Source organism: Polyodon spathula, chromosome 8 (genome assembly GCF_017654505.1).
Source record: "Polyodon spathula isolate WHYD16114869_AA chromosome 8, ASM1765450v1, whole genome shotgun sequence".
Classification (NCBI taxonomy): Eukaryota; Metazoa; Chordata; class Actinopteri; order Acipenseriformes; family Polyodontidae; genus Polyodon; species Polyodon spathula.
The window spans coordinates 3494828-3511229 of NC_054541.1; the positions used below are offsets into that span (position 1 = coordinate 3494828).

At 39.6% G+C, this 16402-nt stretch overlaps 1 protein-coding gene across 1 annotated transcript in view; it reads left to right on the top strand.

Moving 5' to 3' along the window:
* Positions 1–7714, top strand: part of LOC121320154 (beta-1,4-N-acetylgalactosaminyltransferase 3-like) — a 30786-nt gene extending 23072 nt beyond the window's left edge. Inside the window, exon 14 of the mRNA XM_041258415.1 lies at positions 6914–7714. Within this exon, the coding sequence (XP_041114349.1) occupies positions 6914–7016 (103 nt within the window). The 3' untranslated portion in view covers positions 7017–7714. The remainder of the gene's footprint in view (positions 1–6913) is intronic.
* Positions 7715–16402: the final 8688 nt, after the last annotated feature.

The following is a 16402-nucleotide window of genomic DNA, read 5'->3' on the forward strand; positions in this document are numbered from 1 at the left end:
TTTTTTTCTTCATCTACGATTTTGCCGTTTGTATCTCTTAGACATTTAACCTCTTCTTTGAATGTTCTCTTGCTGTTGTAATATTGGAAAAACATTCCCTTAGCAATGTTCATTTCTATTTCTCTCTTGGCCTTTCTAACTTCCTTTTTGACTTGCGTTTGCAGTTCTGTGTACTCTTTCTGCGTACTTTCTTTTTGGTCCTTTTTTAATGCTCTGTAAAGTGCCTTTTTTCCCTAGATCAATATTTTTTTTAATTGATCTATTAAACCATTTTGGCAATTTAGTTTTACATTTAGATTTGTCTACTTTAGGGATATAATTGTTTTGCGCCTCTAGTACTACATTTTTGAAGAACAACCATCCTTCTTCTGTGGGTGTTTTCTCTATTTTACTCCAATCTACTTCTGTTAGTCTCTGTTTCATACCTTCATAGTTTGCTTTTCTAAAATTGTAAACCTTAGCTTTGGTCATTACTTTTGGGGATTTAAAAAACACTTCAAATGAGACCATGTTGTAGTCTGGGTTTGGTGGTTCTCTGACCTCTGTTTTAGTTATTCTGTCTTCGTTATTTGAAAAGACTAAATCAAGGCATGCCTCCCCTAAAGCCAGTACCTTGACAAATTGTGTTTAGAAGCAGTCATTTGTCATTTCCACCATTTTAATTTCATCCGTTGTGCTACCCACCAGGTTTTCCCATTTTATATGGGAGAAGTTGAAATCCCCCATTAGTGTGGCTTCTCCTTTGCTACACGCATTTCTAGTGTCATTGTATAACAGATTATTTTGCTCACCGTCTGAATCTGGCTGACTATAGCATGCTCCTATTATTATGCCCTTTGAATTTTTGTCTGTTATTCTGACCCATATGTCTTTGTCCAGGTTTAACACCTGGGCTTCAAGACTGTTTCTTATGTATAGCGCTACCCCTCCTCCTCTTCTGTCCTGCCTGTCTTTCCTATACAGTGTATACCCACAAATATTATATTCGTCCCCATCACTCTCAGACAAGCAAGTTTCTGTAACACCTATCACATCATAGTTACTTGTTAGTGCAGTAGCTTCAAGTTCTAAACTTGTGTTTCTGACACTTCTAGCATTTAGATAAATACATTTAATGCTTGTCTTACCTGAGTTGTTGTCCTTGTTTTGACGCGGTCTCCCTTCTGTTTTTTGTTGCTTTCTCCCCCCTTCCTTTCTAGTTTAAATGCTTCTGAACCTACTCGAGGATCTTTTCTCCAAGTAGATTGGTTCCCATTTTATTTAACTGCAGTCCATCCCGTCTATACAAATAGTTCTTGTTATAGAACGTGGTCCAATGATCAAGATAGGTGAAGCCTTCCCGTCTGCACCACGTCCTCGCCATGAGTTTAGACTAATTATTTCCAGCTGTCCATATGATCCAAGGTGCCAGCAGTATCCCAGAAAATACCACAGTTTTGGTCTTGTCTTTTAATTTCCTTCCTAGCTGTCTGAATTTGTTTTGAAGGGATTTTGGTCTGTCTCTTCCAATGTTGTTTGTACCGATGTGGACGACTACTACTGGGTCATCTCCTGTTCATTTTAGGAGCCTGTACACATTCTCAGTGCTGTGCGTGACAGAGGTTCCTGAAAGGCAGCACACTGTTGTAGTAAGGGGGTCCAAACTGCGCTTTGAACTTGCTGTGTTTCTCAATATGAAGTCCCCAACAATGATGACCTCCCTTCTTTTTGCTGTCTGGTTACCACTGTCAAACAGTTCCTATCCAGTTTTAAATAACTTTGGCATAACCGAGGCAGAAGTGTTAAAGGGACTAGGAGCTCTTAAAATAAACAAATTCCCTGGGCCAGATGAGATCCTCCCAGTAGTACTCAAATAAATGAAAGAAGTAATTTACAAACCGCTAACCAAGATCATGCAACAGTCTCTTGACACAGGGGTTGTACCGACAGACTGAAAAATTGCAAACGTAATAACGATCCACAAAAAGGGAAACAAAACAGAACCAGGTAACTACAGACCAATAAGCCTGAATTCTATTATATGCAAACTTATGGAAACTATAATAAGATCCAAAATGGAAAATTATCTATATGGTAACACTATCCTGGGAGACAGTCAACATGGTTTTAGGAAAGGGAGATCGTATCTAACTAACTTGCTTGATGTTTTTGAGGATGCAACATCGATAATGGATAATTGCAAACCATATGACATTGTTTATTTAGATTTCCAGAAAGCTTTTGACAAAGTCCTGCATAAAAGATTAATTCTCAAACTGAACGCAGTAAGGATTCAAAGAAACACATCTACATGGATTAGGGAGTGGTTAACATGTAGAAAACAGAAAGTACTGATTAGAGAAGAAACCTCAGAATGGAGTGTGGTAAAAAGTGGAGTACCACAGGGATCAAAATTAGGTCCTCTGTTATTCCTAATCTACATTAATGATTTAGATTCTGGTATAGTAAGCAAACTTGATAAATTCGCAGATGACACAAAAATGGGAGGAGTGGCAAACACTGTTGCAGCAGCAAAGATCATTCAAAATGATCTAGACAAGATTCAGAACTGGGCAAACACATGGCAAATGACATTTAATAGAGAAAAGTGTAAGGTACTGCACGCAGGAAATAAAAATGTGCATTATAAATGTCATATGGGAGATACTGAAATTGGAGAAGGAATCTATGAAAAAGACCTAGGAGTTTTTGTTGACTCAGAAATGTCTTCATCTAGACGATGTGAGGAAGTTATAAAAAAGGCCAACAAGATGCTCAGATACTTTGTGAAAAGTGTTGAATTAAAATCAAGGGAAGTAATGTTAAAACTGTACAATGCATTAGTAAGACCTCATCTTGAATATTGTGTTCAGTTATGGTCACCTTGCTACAAAAAGGATATTGCTGCTCTAAAAAGAGTGCAAAGAAGAGCAACCAGAATTATTCTGGGTTTAAAAGGCATGTCATATGCAGACAGGCTAAAAGAATTGAATCTATTCAGTCTTGAACAAAGAATTCTAAATTCTAAAAGGTATTGACAACCTTTTTGACCTGAAAAAAGAAACAAGGACCAGGGGTCACAAATGGAGTTTAGAAAAAGGGGCATTCAGAACAGAAAATAGGAGACACTTTTTTACACAGAGAATCTTGAGGATCTGGAATCAACTCCCCAGTAATGCTGTTGAAGCTACACCCTGGGATCCTTCAAGAAGCTGCTTGATGAGATTCTGGGATCAATAAACTACTAACAACCAAACGAGCAATGTAAACTCTCATTTGTAAACTTTCTTATGTTCTTAAATTTGTTGGATGTTTTGATTTCTGGTGGTTGTGTTTTGATGAAGTTTCTTTTTTTCCCTGCTTCTGCCTACCTGAACCCAGCTGTTCTGATCTTCTATCTCCCTGGTGGCTTTCAGTCTGTTAGGGGTGATAGACTTCCATGAATTGTGGGTGTGCCAGCTCCTCGAGATCCTGTTGCTGTCTCATGTATTCCAGCTCCATTTCTAGCATACCTACTAGTTTATGCAAGTCCTGGATCATGCGGCACTTTACGCACACTTTGTTTAGCTCTGCTGGGTTTTCTTGGATTTCCCACATCATGCAGGTGTCACTGATTACTTGCTTGAAGACCATGTACATTTTTTTTTTTTGAAGTCTAATTTCTTCTGCAGCTGTCAACCTGCTTCTAAACTGTTTTGTACTTTTCATACGCCTGTACTTTTCCCACGCTGTCGCTTCCACTCGCTGTCGCTGGGAAGACTGCCTAGTTTATATAGCTGCGCTGTTCTGTTGTGCTGTTGGCTCCTCCCCTCCCCGTGTCTCACTTGTTTGTTATCAGAAAAACAAACGCAGCTGTTTAACTTTGAGCTGCAGTGTTTTCCCAATGTCCTGTGTTTTCTGATTAAAGATGTAATTTCTCCTTACTGCTTCTAAACTGCTCTACACTTTTCCATGCCTGTACTTCTCCCACATTGTCACTTCCACAAAAAGTTCTGACCAAACTCAATGTAAAAAATGTACAAAAATGCAGAAAATCAGACGGGGCAAATACTTTTTCACGGCACTGGTGTGTGTGTGTGTGTGTGTGTGTGTGTGTGTATATATATATATATATATATATATATATATATATATATATATATATATATATATATATATAACACACACACGCAGTGCCTATAGAAAGTCTACACCCCCTTGAACTTTTTTCACATTTTGTTGTGCCAGTGCCTCAGAGTTTCATGCTTTTAAATGAGGAAAAAAATTATATATTAAAAATATAAAACTGAAAGATCATAATTGGATAAGTCTCCACCCCTTGAGTTAATACTTCGTGGAAGCATCTTTGGCAGCAATTACAGCTGTGAGTCTGTTGGGATAGGTCTCTACCAACTTTGCACACCTAGATTTGGCAATATTTGACCATTCTTCTTTACATAACTGTTCAAGCTCTGTCAAGTTCCTTGGGGAGCATTAATGGACAGCAATCTTCAAGTCATGCCACCGACTGGATTTAGGTCGGGGCTCTGACTGCACCGCTCAAGGACATTTACCTTTTTGTTCCTTAGCCACTCCAATGTAGCTTTGGCTGTGTGTTTTGGGTCATTGTCATGCTGAAAGGTGAACTTCCATCCCAGTTTCAGCTTTCTTGCAGAGGACAGCAGGTTTTCCTCAAGGACTTCTTTGTACTTTGTTCCATTTATTTTCCCCCTTCTGTCTTGACAAGTGCCCCAGTCCCTGCCGATGAGAAACATCCACTATGCTAGGTGTAGTAGGGATGGCGTTCTTTGGGTGATGCGCTGTGTTGGGTTTGAGCCAAACAAAACGTTTTGCATTTAAGCCAAAAGGTTCCATATTAGTTTAGTCAGACCACAAAACTTTTTGGCTACAGAATCTCAAGCTGTTTTTTTGCATATTTCAAAATGGGATTTGTTGTGTGAAATTTAATTACTTTAAATTTAAAAGGAAGTTGATGTGGAAGTAAATAAGGCAATTACTTCACAGAGTAATTTTAAAAGGTCCTTTATTATTTCACACACACACACACACGCAGTTACATACACAGATGCTATACTGCGAATAACGATATCCCTAACGGGACACAACCCAACAAGGTTACATACAAAGATTATATTAATCACAGATCAATACAATCCATGAGACGCAACTGAACTAATTCTTACCCTTCCAAGCGGATCGGGAGAGCCCTTCGACCCTGGTAAGAGAAAGCAGCTGTCTCCAAGAAATTACCGAGCAGGACCGCGCGCTAATCCTCACGGCTGACTCTCATCAGAGCAGAGGAGAACCCCGTCCTTTATAACTTACCAAGTTAGGCTTTTGCATGCAAGAGAGTAATTGGCCAGATCACTCCCTCGAGGCTCGGCCCTCTGAATAAACTATTCCTTTCCCTAGAACATTCTAACCAAAACAAGTTATATAAACGTGACAAAAACAAGTTATATAAGATATGGGGTTATTATAGGGCAAGGGCAAAGATGAACTCGAACGCATTTCTAGAACTTTCTAAAACACACTTTTTTTTTATTACAGGATTCAAGGTGGGATTTCTTGAGTAATGGCTTCCTTCTTGCCACACAAGCCAGATTTGTGGGGTGCTTGGGATATTTTTTTGTCACATGCACACTTTGACCAGTCTAGGCCATAAAAGCCTGTAGCTCTGGCAAAGTTGCCATTGGCCTCTTGGTAGCCTCTCTGATCAGTCTCCTTCTTGCTTGGTCATCCAGTTTGGAGGGATGGCCTGATCTAGGCAGGGTCTTGGTGGTGCTATATACCTTCCACATGTATATTCAAAGCCTTTGATATTTTTTTATACCAATCCCCTGATCTGTGCCTTTCAACAACTTTGTCCCAGAGTTCTTTGAACGTGCCTTGGTGCTCAAGTCTTTCCTTTGAAATGCAATACCCAGCAGAGGGAACCAACAGGAATGGCTGAATTTATCCTGAAATCATGTGAATCACTACAATTTAACCACAGGTGGAGGCCACTTAACTTGGTGTGTGATTTTGAAGGCGATTGGTTGACCTAATTGAGCTAATTTAAGATTGCTATTACATAGGGAGGTAAGGCAACACAAGGTGAAAATTTTGAAAGTGGGTGTATACTTTCTATGGGCACTGTGTGTGTGTGTGTATGTATGTATGTATGTATGTATATATATATATATATATATATATATATATATATATATATATATATATATATATATATATATATATATATATATATATATATATATATATATATTATATATATATATATATATATAATATATATATATATATATGGTAACATTGTGCAGCACCATAATGCAGTCCAGCTTCCAGAGCTTTCAACACGCTGACAATACGTACGGTACACAGTGCTCTCCCTGAATATCATGGAACAGGTTTTAAATAGCTGCGGCTCCCCTTGGTCTAACAGCATTGACCACATTCACATTAAGGCCACAAGCACACACACAAAGTCATGTAAATCCTGTCCACGGCTGCGCCCCATGCTTCCTGCAAAACAACGCTGCACTCATCCTGACCTTCATTTCAGTTCCTGTAAGTTTTGCAAAGTTGTTACAATTGCAACATTCAAAATATACCTGCTTCTCTCTTTTGGTAATCTTTCCAGCTAAAGCCCAGAGTCTGCATAGTTTAATACTGACCCTGTACCTGCAACGCATCTGCAAAGTTGAAAACACTATTTGTGGACCTCCGCTTTTCTCAGAACACAAATAGCAGTATGCTGCTTTGCTACAAACCCCCCCCCCCCCAGAGTCATTCTCAGACATGTGAAGACACTGATTTAAGACTTTTAAATGATACTGTGATCCACTGGGACTGTGGGCAGTTCAGATTCTACTGTATTTAAATTTTCTGTTTGGTCTTGGTGTTGATGCTCTCCTCTCCTCTCCTCTCTATGCAGGATTGTACAAGCGGGGCTGGATGTGGAGCGGATTTACCTGAGAAAGTTCTTCCATCACTTCCACAGTAAGAGGGGGATGTGGAATCGGAGACTACAATACTAACTGAGGGGAACCAGGCAGAGGGGCCCCTCTGAATGAACTGAGACCAGAGACAGGAGACAACTGTATGAATCTGTACTACTGACCGGGGGGCTCTTACTGAATGAAATGAGAGTGCTTTGAGGGGGGGGGGGGTGATTTTTTTTAAAAATTATTATTCTGTTTCAGGGTGGATTTGTAAACACAGATTAAATTTGACCTCAAAGCACAAAGAGGCCTGGTTTCTGAGTGTGTCTGATAGTCAGACTTTGGGAGCTGGCTCTTATGGGACATTTGAGACTGTAGATTTAACCTTGCAGAAAATCAGTGCTGTTCTCGACTCTATAGATGGTGTGCACTGGTGGCTGGAGTGCTGTTTGCAGGAGAACACTGGGAGCTGGCAGACCCAGCTGGAAAATCTGGACTCATTGTACTCCAGCTGTAATAGCTACTCTGGTGGACATGCACAAGCCAGCATCTTCTCTGGTGGAGAAGCACAAGCCCAGGGTATTCTCTGGGTCATTAAGAGGGTCGCCTGTTGCTCAAGGTGAATACTTGAAAATGAGGAGAGATTAGGAAGGAGGTGACGGAGCAATAACATTTGTTTGGGTTCACGGTCTAACGGTGTTACATTGATGGTTGTCGGTCTCTCAGAAGTTTTACTTTTAAGAACATAAGAACATAAGAAAGTTTACAAATGAGAGGAGGCCCATCTTGCTCGTTTGGTTGTTAGTAGCTTATTGATCCCAGAATCTCATCAAGCATCTTCTTGAAGGATCCCAGGGTATCAGCTTCAACAACATTACTGGGAGTTGATTACAGACCCTCATGATTCTCTGTGTAAAAAAGTGCCTCCTATTTTCTGTTCTGAATGCCCCTTTGTCTAATCTCCATTTGTGACCCCTGGTCCTCGTTTCTTTTTTCAGGTCAAAAAGGTCCCTTGGGTCGACATTGTTAATACCTTTTAGAATTTTGAATGCTTGAATTAGGTCGCCACGTAGTCGTCTTTGTTCAGGACTGAATAGATTCAATTCTTTTAGCCTGTCTGCATATGACATGCCATTTAAATCTGGAATAATTCTGGTCACTCTTCTTTGCACTCTTTCTAGAGCAGCAATATCTTTTTTATAGTGAGGTGACCAGAACTGAGCACAACATTGAAGATGAGGTCATACTAATACATTGTAAAATTTTAACATTACTTCTCTTGATTTAAATTCAACACTTTTTACAATGTACCCAAGCATCTTGTTGGCCTTTTTTCTGGGTTCCCCACATTGTCTAGATGAAGACATTTCTGAGTCAACAGAAATTCCTCCCATATGATATTTATAAAGCACATTTTTATTTCCTGCATGCCGTACCTTACACTTTTCTTTATTAAATGTCATTTGCCATGTGTCTGCCCAGTTCTGAATCTTGTCTAGATCATTTTGAATGACCTTTGCTGCTGCAACAGTGTTTGCCACTCCTCCTACTTTTGTGTCATCTGCAAATTTAACAAGTTTGCTTACTATACCAGAATCTAAATCATTAATGTAGATTAGGAATAGCAGAGGACCTAATACTGATCCCTGTGGTACTCCACTGGTTACCACACTCCATTCTGAGGTTTCTCCACTAATCAGTACTTTCTGTTTTCTACATGTTAATCACTCCCTAATCCATGTACATATGTTTCTTTGAATCCCTACTGCGTTCAGTTTGAGAATTAATCTTTTATGCGGGGCTTTGTCAAAAGCTTTCTGGAAATCTAAATAAACCATGTCATATGCTTTGCAATTATCCATTATCGATGTTGCATCCTCAAAAAAATCAAGCAAGTTAGTTAGACAGGATTTCCCTTTCCTAAAACCATGCTGACTGTCACCCAGGACACTTTTACCATATAGGTAATTTTCCATTTTGGATCTTATTATAGTTTCCATAAGTTTGCATTTACATGAAGCGGGTTAAGTGTTTCAAAGTATTTGCTCAGAATTCTGCTTTTTGAAGTTCAGATTGTTGGCACCATAAGAGCCAATAGTGGTACTGAACTTGGAGTAGTCTAATGGGTATAGAGCAGCACACACACATTATTCTGATCCAGCTCCCCACAGGGGAGGGTTGCTGGTGTCGATCAGGCTCATTTACCATTTACAGTGAAAGAGGTAAAGAAACATCTGCTTGGGTTTGTGTGGATCATTTTTCTCCAGAGTCTAAGCAAAGCAGACATCATTACAAAACTCACAGCTGTTTTGTTTTTGCTTGTTTAAAATGGTAAATTAGCCTAGTCAGCACCGGTGAACCGCACCTGATTTCAATGCAGAGCTTAATGATCGCTCGCTGCAGCACTACATGGCTGTCAATTTGTCAGTGAATGAGGAGAGGCTGTTCTGCACTGTGCCTGTCCCGATGACCTCCACTCTTCAGAGATCGTGCTGTAGCCGTGGACACTGCTGCAATGGCCTGTGGGGTTGTTTACTTCACAGACCCTTGTGTTTCTGTGCAAGCTCTGTATGGTCGCTGATTTGATGTGTAACTAAACACTGTACAGAGACTTGAAGATGCACTGCTCGCTTTGATTAAGCACAGGCTAAAGTTAAAATAGGCGTTTTTTTCCAAATTCAGAACTATAGATTTTGAAAGCGCTACCGATTGTACTTCCTGTGCACTTAGCTCCATGCAGCAGTCCAGCTGCAATTGGACCACATGCCCCACAACACAGGAACTGATCAGTATTGAGGAATTCACTAAATCTGCAATTCCAAAATGAAAGTTAATTTACTATAGAAAGACCAAAGAACCAAAAGATGTTCAACACAGCCTGGAGTAGGAGGGGCCTGGAGAGCTTAAAGAAAGATCAGAGTCTTGCACAACTTCTGACTCAGGAAGCACAGACAGGATGAGGTCAAAAGAATACCAGAGTCTTGCATGACTTCTCTGAATCAGGAAGCACAGACCGGTTAAGCTTGATACCTTCTACGGGGAAGAAAATAAGAATCCCATTGCATAGCACTCTGATCCATTCCTGGACTTCCATGCGATACAGCAGAGCTTGTTGCCTGTACACTACACTGGTGCAAATAAAGCTCATAGTAAAACCTGGAATGGGTGAAAATGCTATGCAATATGAGTCTTATTTTCATCCCTGGCATTTATGATAAATGTGCGTTTTAAAACAGTGCCAAAATGGTGCGCTACATTTTACCTTGTTGTGTCTCTTACTCTCTGTTAATTTTGTTTAGTGGGTGGGGATGGATTGTGAAAGCTATTTCCTCCGAATTGTCATATGCACATTTTTTATTATATATATTGTAATACAGATGAGTGTCTAGAAGAATGAAACCAGCAAAGGCAGAAATCTACTCGGACCTCGTCTCTAGTCAGGAAGTAGTAGATGCCATACAGGCAAGGTAGGACACAGGCCCGGTTTTTGGGATGGAACCGCATAACAGTCTCGTGTTTTGATGTGCCATGTCTCTCACATGAATGTCATCACATGAGTGTAAAAGCTTGTAGTCATTTTTAACATTGTGATCAGAGAGATAAAGAGAGAGATCTGCTTTCCACAACATTTCAATTAAAATTTAACATGGTATTTTGCTGTATTAATATAAAAAACTATGGGTTATTACTTTATATGAATTATCATGTTATGCACAAATGTAAGAATTGATTTTTTGTTCTGTAGTGGTGTACTTTTTTCTTTCAAATAACATATCTATAATCGTTTGTGCGATGTATTCTATGTATCTATATCTATCTATAATTTATATATATCTGTAATCACAGTTTTAAATATAGACTGCCCCTGTTTTCATTTACCTCCCAAATTCTGGGCTGCTCTGGTTTTTAGATAATGTCCCAAATTCTGCATTTTCAAATTCAGCCCAGTTTTGTGGATATTCTGCTTAGCTGACAGCTGAGTTTCTAAGTCATACATGCGCTGTTTACCATAAACTGGATCCTGAATTCATTTGAGAGTAACCCTTAGTGCATGAATGAAAAGTTAATCTATTTTTTACTCTTCCAGGAAAACATTTTTTTATGAAAAAACAGAACTAAAATGTTAAATACGTATTTCTTATTACAATGAAGAAACAAACTGCTGGTTTAGGACAGAATAACAAACAGTAGCCTTAATTCTTAGGGGTTGCCTGGTGGTGTGTGCTTGCAGGGGTTGCGTGTTGATGTGTGTGGAGGGAGTGCAGGTTTGGCACAAAAGAGGGGGCGGGAGATGTGGGCACATAAGGGGGTGCAGGGAAAAGACTGGGAAGGGTAGGGTAAAAGAAAAACTACTACAATCATTTATTTTCACTTTCGATTCCCAGTCGCCTTTTCTTACTTTATGATTTTATTTTGCGATTATTTAATTATTGTCAAAATGAACAGCCTTCATCTACTCATGGTTGTAGTTTAATTTCTGTCCCAAAAAGAACCCAAAATGCTACAATATATTGATGGACATTGCATAAGCTAATGAGATGTCCTTTTTTTGGAATACCATGTTCCTTCTCAAAAATATGTTTTAATATTAACCTTTATAAAGGAAAACAACTGAAGAAATGAAACCAACACTTAAATTAATTTGCATATATCTATTTCAGTGCAAAGTAGTTTTTTTCATTGTAATACATACTTTAACATTTACATTTTATTTGAAAAGTGGGCAGTGGCATTAGACAAAGGATGGCCCCTAACCCAGACTAACTCCCCTACCTCTAATACAACATTTTTACGTTCTAACTTATAATTCTTTGCTTGACGTGCTTGTGCCAATCCAACATATTTCTGCATTTCTTTGGCTATCTTTTGCTGATGTTCTAGCAAGGTATCATGAAGAGAACCTGGAGCGGGAGCTACCGCCACTAAATGTTCCATAGGGCTGCCTACTGCCAATTCCGCAGGAGACATGCCAGTGATTTCATGTATCACTGATGTATCAGTGATACATGAAATGTTTCATGTATCAATTCATGTATGACTTCATAGCGGAGTTGATGGCAAAATGAAATTCAGGAAGCCACTTGTCCCACAAATGATGCAATCATTGTTGTGATGGTCCGATTTGCTCTCTCGGTAAGGTTCGCCCGAGGGTGGTAAGCCGTAGTCAGTTTTTTAACGACGCCCCAAGACTTGCACACTTCTTTTAACAGCTGGCTGGTAAACGGAGGTCCTCGATCAGACACAAAACAGAAAGGGGTACCCCACCTGATAAAAATCTCCTATGTTAGAATCCGGACGATGGCAGGAGTTTTACAGTTCCGAAGAGGGAAAAATTCAACCTATTTCGAGTAGTAATCAATGACAGCTAAAAGATAAATGTTTCCTCTTTCACTCTCGGGAAATGGTCCCATCAAATCCACTCCTGACTTATCTCCAGGCTCACTAACTGTGGTGGGCTGCATTAGCCCTGTGGGTTTACTGTTAGCTGGTTTGTATCTTTGACAAATAAGACACTTGCATGTTAACATGTCTTTACGAACATCAGGCCACCGTGCTACCTGCAGAATTCTGCATAAGGTCTTCATGCATCCTAAGTGTCCACCTAATGGGTTGTCATGATAATAACAAGAAACTCAAAATGTACGTAATAGGGACAACTAATTGAAATCTATAGCCTTCGTCTCGGATGGGGACCTGACAGTAGATCAAACCCTGTTGTTGTACGAAACTGATCTGATTAACTTCTGCTGGGTCTCGTTTTTTCACACTACTTAGAAGTTATTTGATGGTGGAATCCTTGGGCTGTGCTGTAGACAATTCATCGAGTGTCACTGGAAAGTCAGTACTGCCATCAACCCACTTTTTTAGACACACAGCTGAGATTGCAACAGAAGTGCTCGGTATGCGAGACAGGGCATAAGGCACAATATTAATGCTGCCTTTCCTGTACAGGATACAGGATACCACCCCTCCATTCCAAGGAACCATTGTAGTTCCTTAAGGTTGGTAGGGGTAGGATACTCTTGAATGGTTTTCAGTTTGTCAGGATCGCCAGCCACTCCTTCCTTGGCCACAACATGACCTAGAAAAAAGACCCTTTAAGGTGGTTTTAAAAAACTTGCACTTGGCCAGGTTCAAAGTAAGGTGTGCTTTCTTAAACACCCTCTCTAAGTCATTCAAGTGCTGCGTCTCACTGGGTGAATAGATTATTATATCACTGATTATAGAAGAAACAGCATTGTCCTCTACACTCCCAGTACCTGCTTTATGTTTGCCCCTAAAACATAAAGCACGGTAGCCATACGCAAAATCCTGTATGCTTTCTCCAGGTGTCTGCACATGGACACGTAGCTTATCCTCTACGGTCATAAGAAAATCTGTAGGAAGGAAAGCTTTTAAAAATGTACTTTTAAAATGTCTCCAGGTCTGAATTCCCTGCTTCTCTGCCATCCACCAGCTTTTAGCTGAACCTTTTAAAACTGAAGACCAATATACCAATATCAATATAAGCCAGGGCATTGGAGATCTCCTTGTCATCACCAAACTCTGGAAATCTAATTTTAATGGGCAGTTTAGGAGAACGGATGCCTCTAGAAGGATGTTCTGAGGCTTCCAGTGAAATCTGAGAAGAACTGCCTGATGACAGGATGTTAACATGGATACTCTGGGCGTGCTTGCCCTTCTCTCCAATTGTTTAAAGGCCTCTTCCCAATGTTGATCTTGACGCCGAAAACAATCTACCACTGACCGCTCCAACTGCAAAATAGCAGTTTCAACCCAGTCATCGTCCCTCTGGAACCGGTGGTCTATACACTGCCTCAACGATTCTTCCCTATTGATATTACTGTGTTGAGCTTGACTAAAATTATCTTCCAAAGTTTTGACCTGCTCCTTTACTGTAGTAAGAATTAATTTTCTCATCTAAAGTCTGCTGATCAAAAGCCTGCTCACATTCTTCCATAACTCTGGCCTCCTCACCACCCCGGTAAGGATCGCTAACATAATTCACTAAACAGGGAGCCTAACTCTGCAATTTGGTCTCTCGGCCCTTTCAATGAAAAAAGTAGTGTTTGCCATTTCAGACAAAGTATCAATAATCCCTAGGGCTCGACCTGGGGTTGCCTGTTCTGCAGCCATAATGGTAATGCCACAACACTTCCTAATACAATACTCTTGTTTACCATAAAACAAATCCTGAAATAATTCTCCTTTGGTCCCTGTTCGGCTGCCAGATCTGTAACAAACTTTCCTAGTATTACAACTAGACACCAAGTCCATAATTGTGTACTGATTCCATAAGGAAACATTAAAAATTTTTGGAAACAGCAAGTAACAAGTTACAGCATAAAGGGGATTTAAAGGGGACCTGAGGAGTATGCTTAACCCAAAAAATGTTTATTAGAAGTAAGTCTGGAATGTGAAAGGATATTGAAACCATATGAGCATTGACAACATGAAACAATGTATCAGCAAACAATCCTGTCAACACAGAGGCTCACTATACATAAAGTGTAATTTAGTTTAACCAGCAATTGCCAATAAGGTATAAGCAGGTAAAGATAATTAACCCAATCAACAGGTTTTCAATTCAAGAGATACAGACATACACCACTGAACATATTGCACAGTTCAGAAAACAAACCACATACACACAACCTGGTACTCATTGATTGTCAATGAAACAAATAGTTAAGCTTAGGTCAAATATCATTTTCAACCATAGTTCAATCCCCTTCATGAAAAACAAGACAAATCCAAAAAGTTCAATGAAATAATATTCCAAAAACTCAGAATTCAATGAAAAATCAGAATGGCCATTCAATAAATATGAAACAAGAAAAGGTTTGATCTCACTCCGATGTTGATTGCAGTACGCTGTGTAGATGTCTTCCCTTTGTTTTCATTTAAACTGAGTAGTTTTAATAGTCCATACAATCTGTATTCTTCAGCAAAAATACAGCAGGGATCCAAAGCAGTGCAAAAAACGGTCACAAAGTAACCAAGAAAAAACACACGACACAGGAAAAAAACGTAGTTAGCTTGACTGTAGATGAAGCACCAACTAAACACAGCAGAAGATTTTGACTTGTTTACCAAAATAAAATACTGCTGACCAAATGAATAGACATGCATAAAACACAGACTAACAAATGTAAACTCCTCATCTACCGAATGTTCTGATAAAAATCAGAACCGTGCGACGGAGTAGGAGAGAAAATAGGCGAGAGAGACTGTTACTGATCCGGTTCTCTTTTTGAACTGGTCGGCAATGGGCAAAGGGGGCATAAGCCCCGCCCCCAACTACAGATAGCCGAAAGGGTGAAAACTAAGAGCATAAGAACATAAGAAAGTTTACAAACGAGAGGAGGCCATTCGGCCCATCTTGCTCGTTTGGTTGTTAGTAGCTTATTGATCCCAAAATCTCATCAAGCAGCTTCTTGAAGGATCCCAGGGTGTCAGCTTCAACAACATTACTGGGGAGTTGATTCCAGACCCTCACAATTCTCTGTGTAAAAAAGTGTCTCCTATTTTCTGTTCTGAATGCCCCTTTTTCTAAACGCCATTTGTGACCCCTGGTCCTTGTTTCTTTTTTCAGGCTGAAAAAGTCCCTTGCGTCGACACTGTCAATACCTTTTAGAATTTTGAATGCTTGAATTAGGTCGCCACGTAGTCTTCTTTGTTCAAGACTGAACAGATTCAATTCTTTTAGCCTGTCTGCATATGACATGCCTTTTAAGCCCGGAATAATTCTGGTCGCTCTTCTTTGCACTCTTTCTAGAGCAGCAATATCTTTTTTATAGCGAGGTGACCAGAACTGCACACAATATTCAAGATGAGGTCTTACAAGTGCATTGTACAGTTTTAACATTACTTCCCTTGATTTAAATTCAACACTTTTCACAATGTATCCGAGTATCTTGTTAGCCTTTTTTATAGCTTCCCCACATTGCCTAGATGAAGACATTTCTGAGTCAACAAAAACTCCTAGGTCTTTTTCATAGATTCCTTCTCCAATTTCAGTATCTCCCATATGATATTTATAATGTACATTTTTATTTCCTGCGTGCAGTACCTTACACTTTTCTCTATTAAATGTCATTTGCCATGTATCTGCCCAGTTCTGAATCTTGTCTAGATCATTTTGAATGACCTTTGCTGCTGCAGCAGTGTTTGCCACTCCTCCTACTTTTGTGTCGTCTGCAAATTTAACAAGTTTGCTTACTATACCAGAATCTAAATCATTAATGTAGATTAGGAATAGCAGAGGACCTAATACTGATCCCTGTGGTACACCGCTGGTTACCACACTCCATTCTGAGGTTTTTCCTCTAATCAGTACTTTCTGTTTTCTACATGTTAACCACTCCCTAATCCATGTACATGTGTTTCCTTGAATCCCAACTGCGTTCAGTTTGAGAATTAATCTTTTGTGCGGGACTTTGTCAAAAGCTTTCTGGAAATCTAAATAAACCATGTCATAT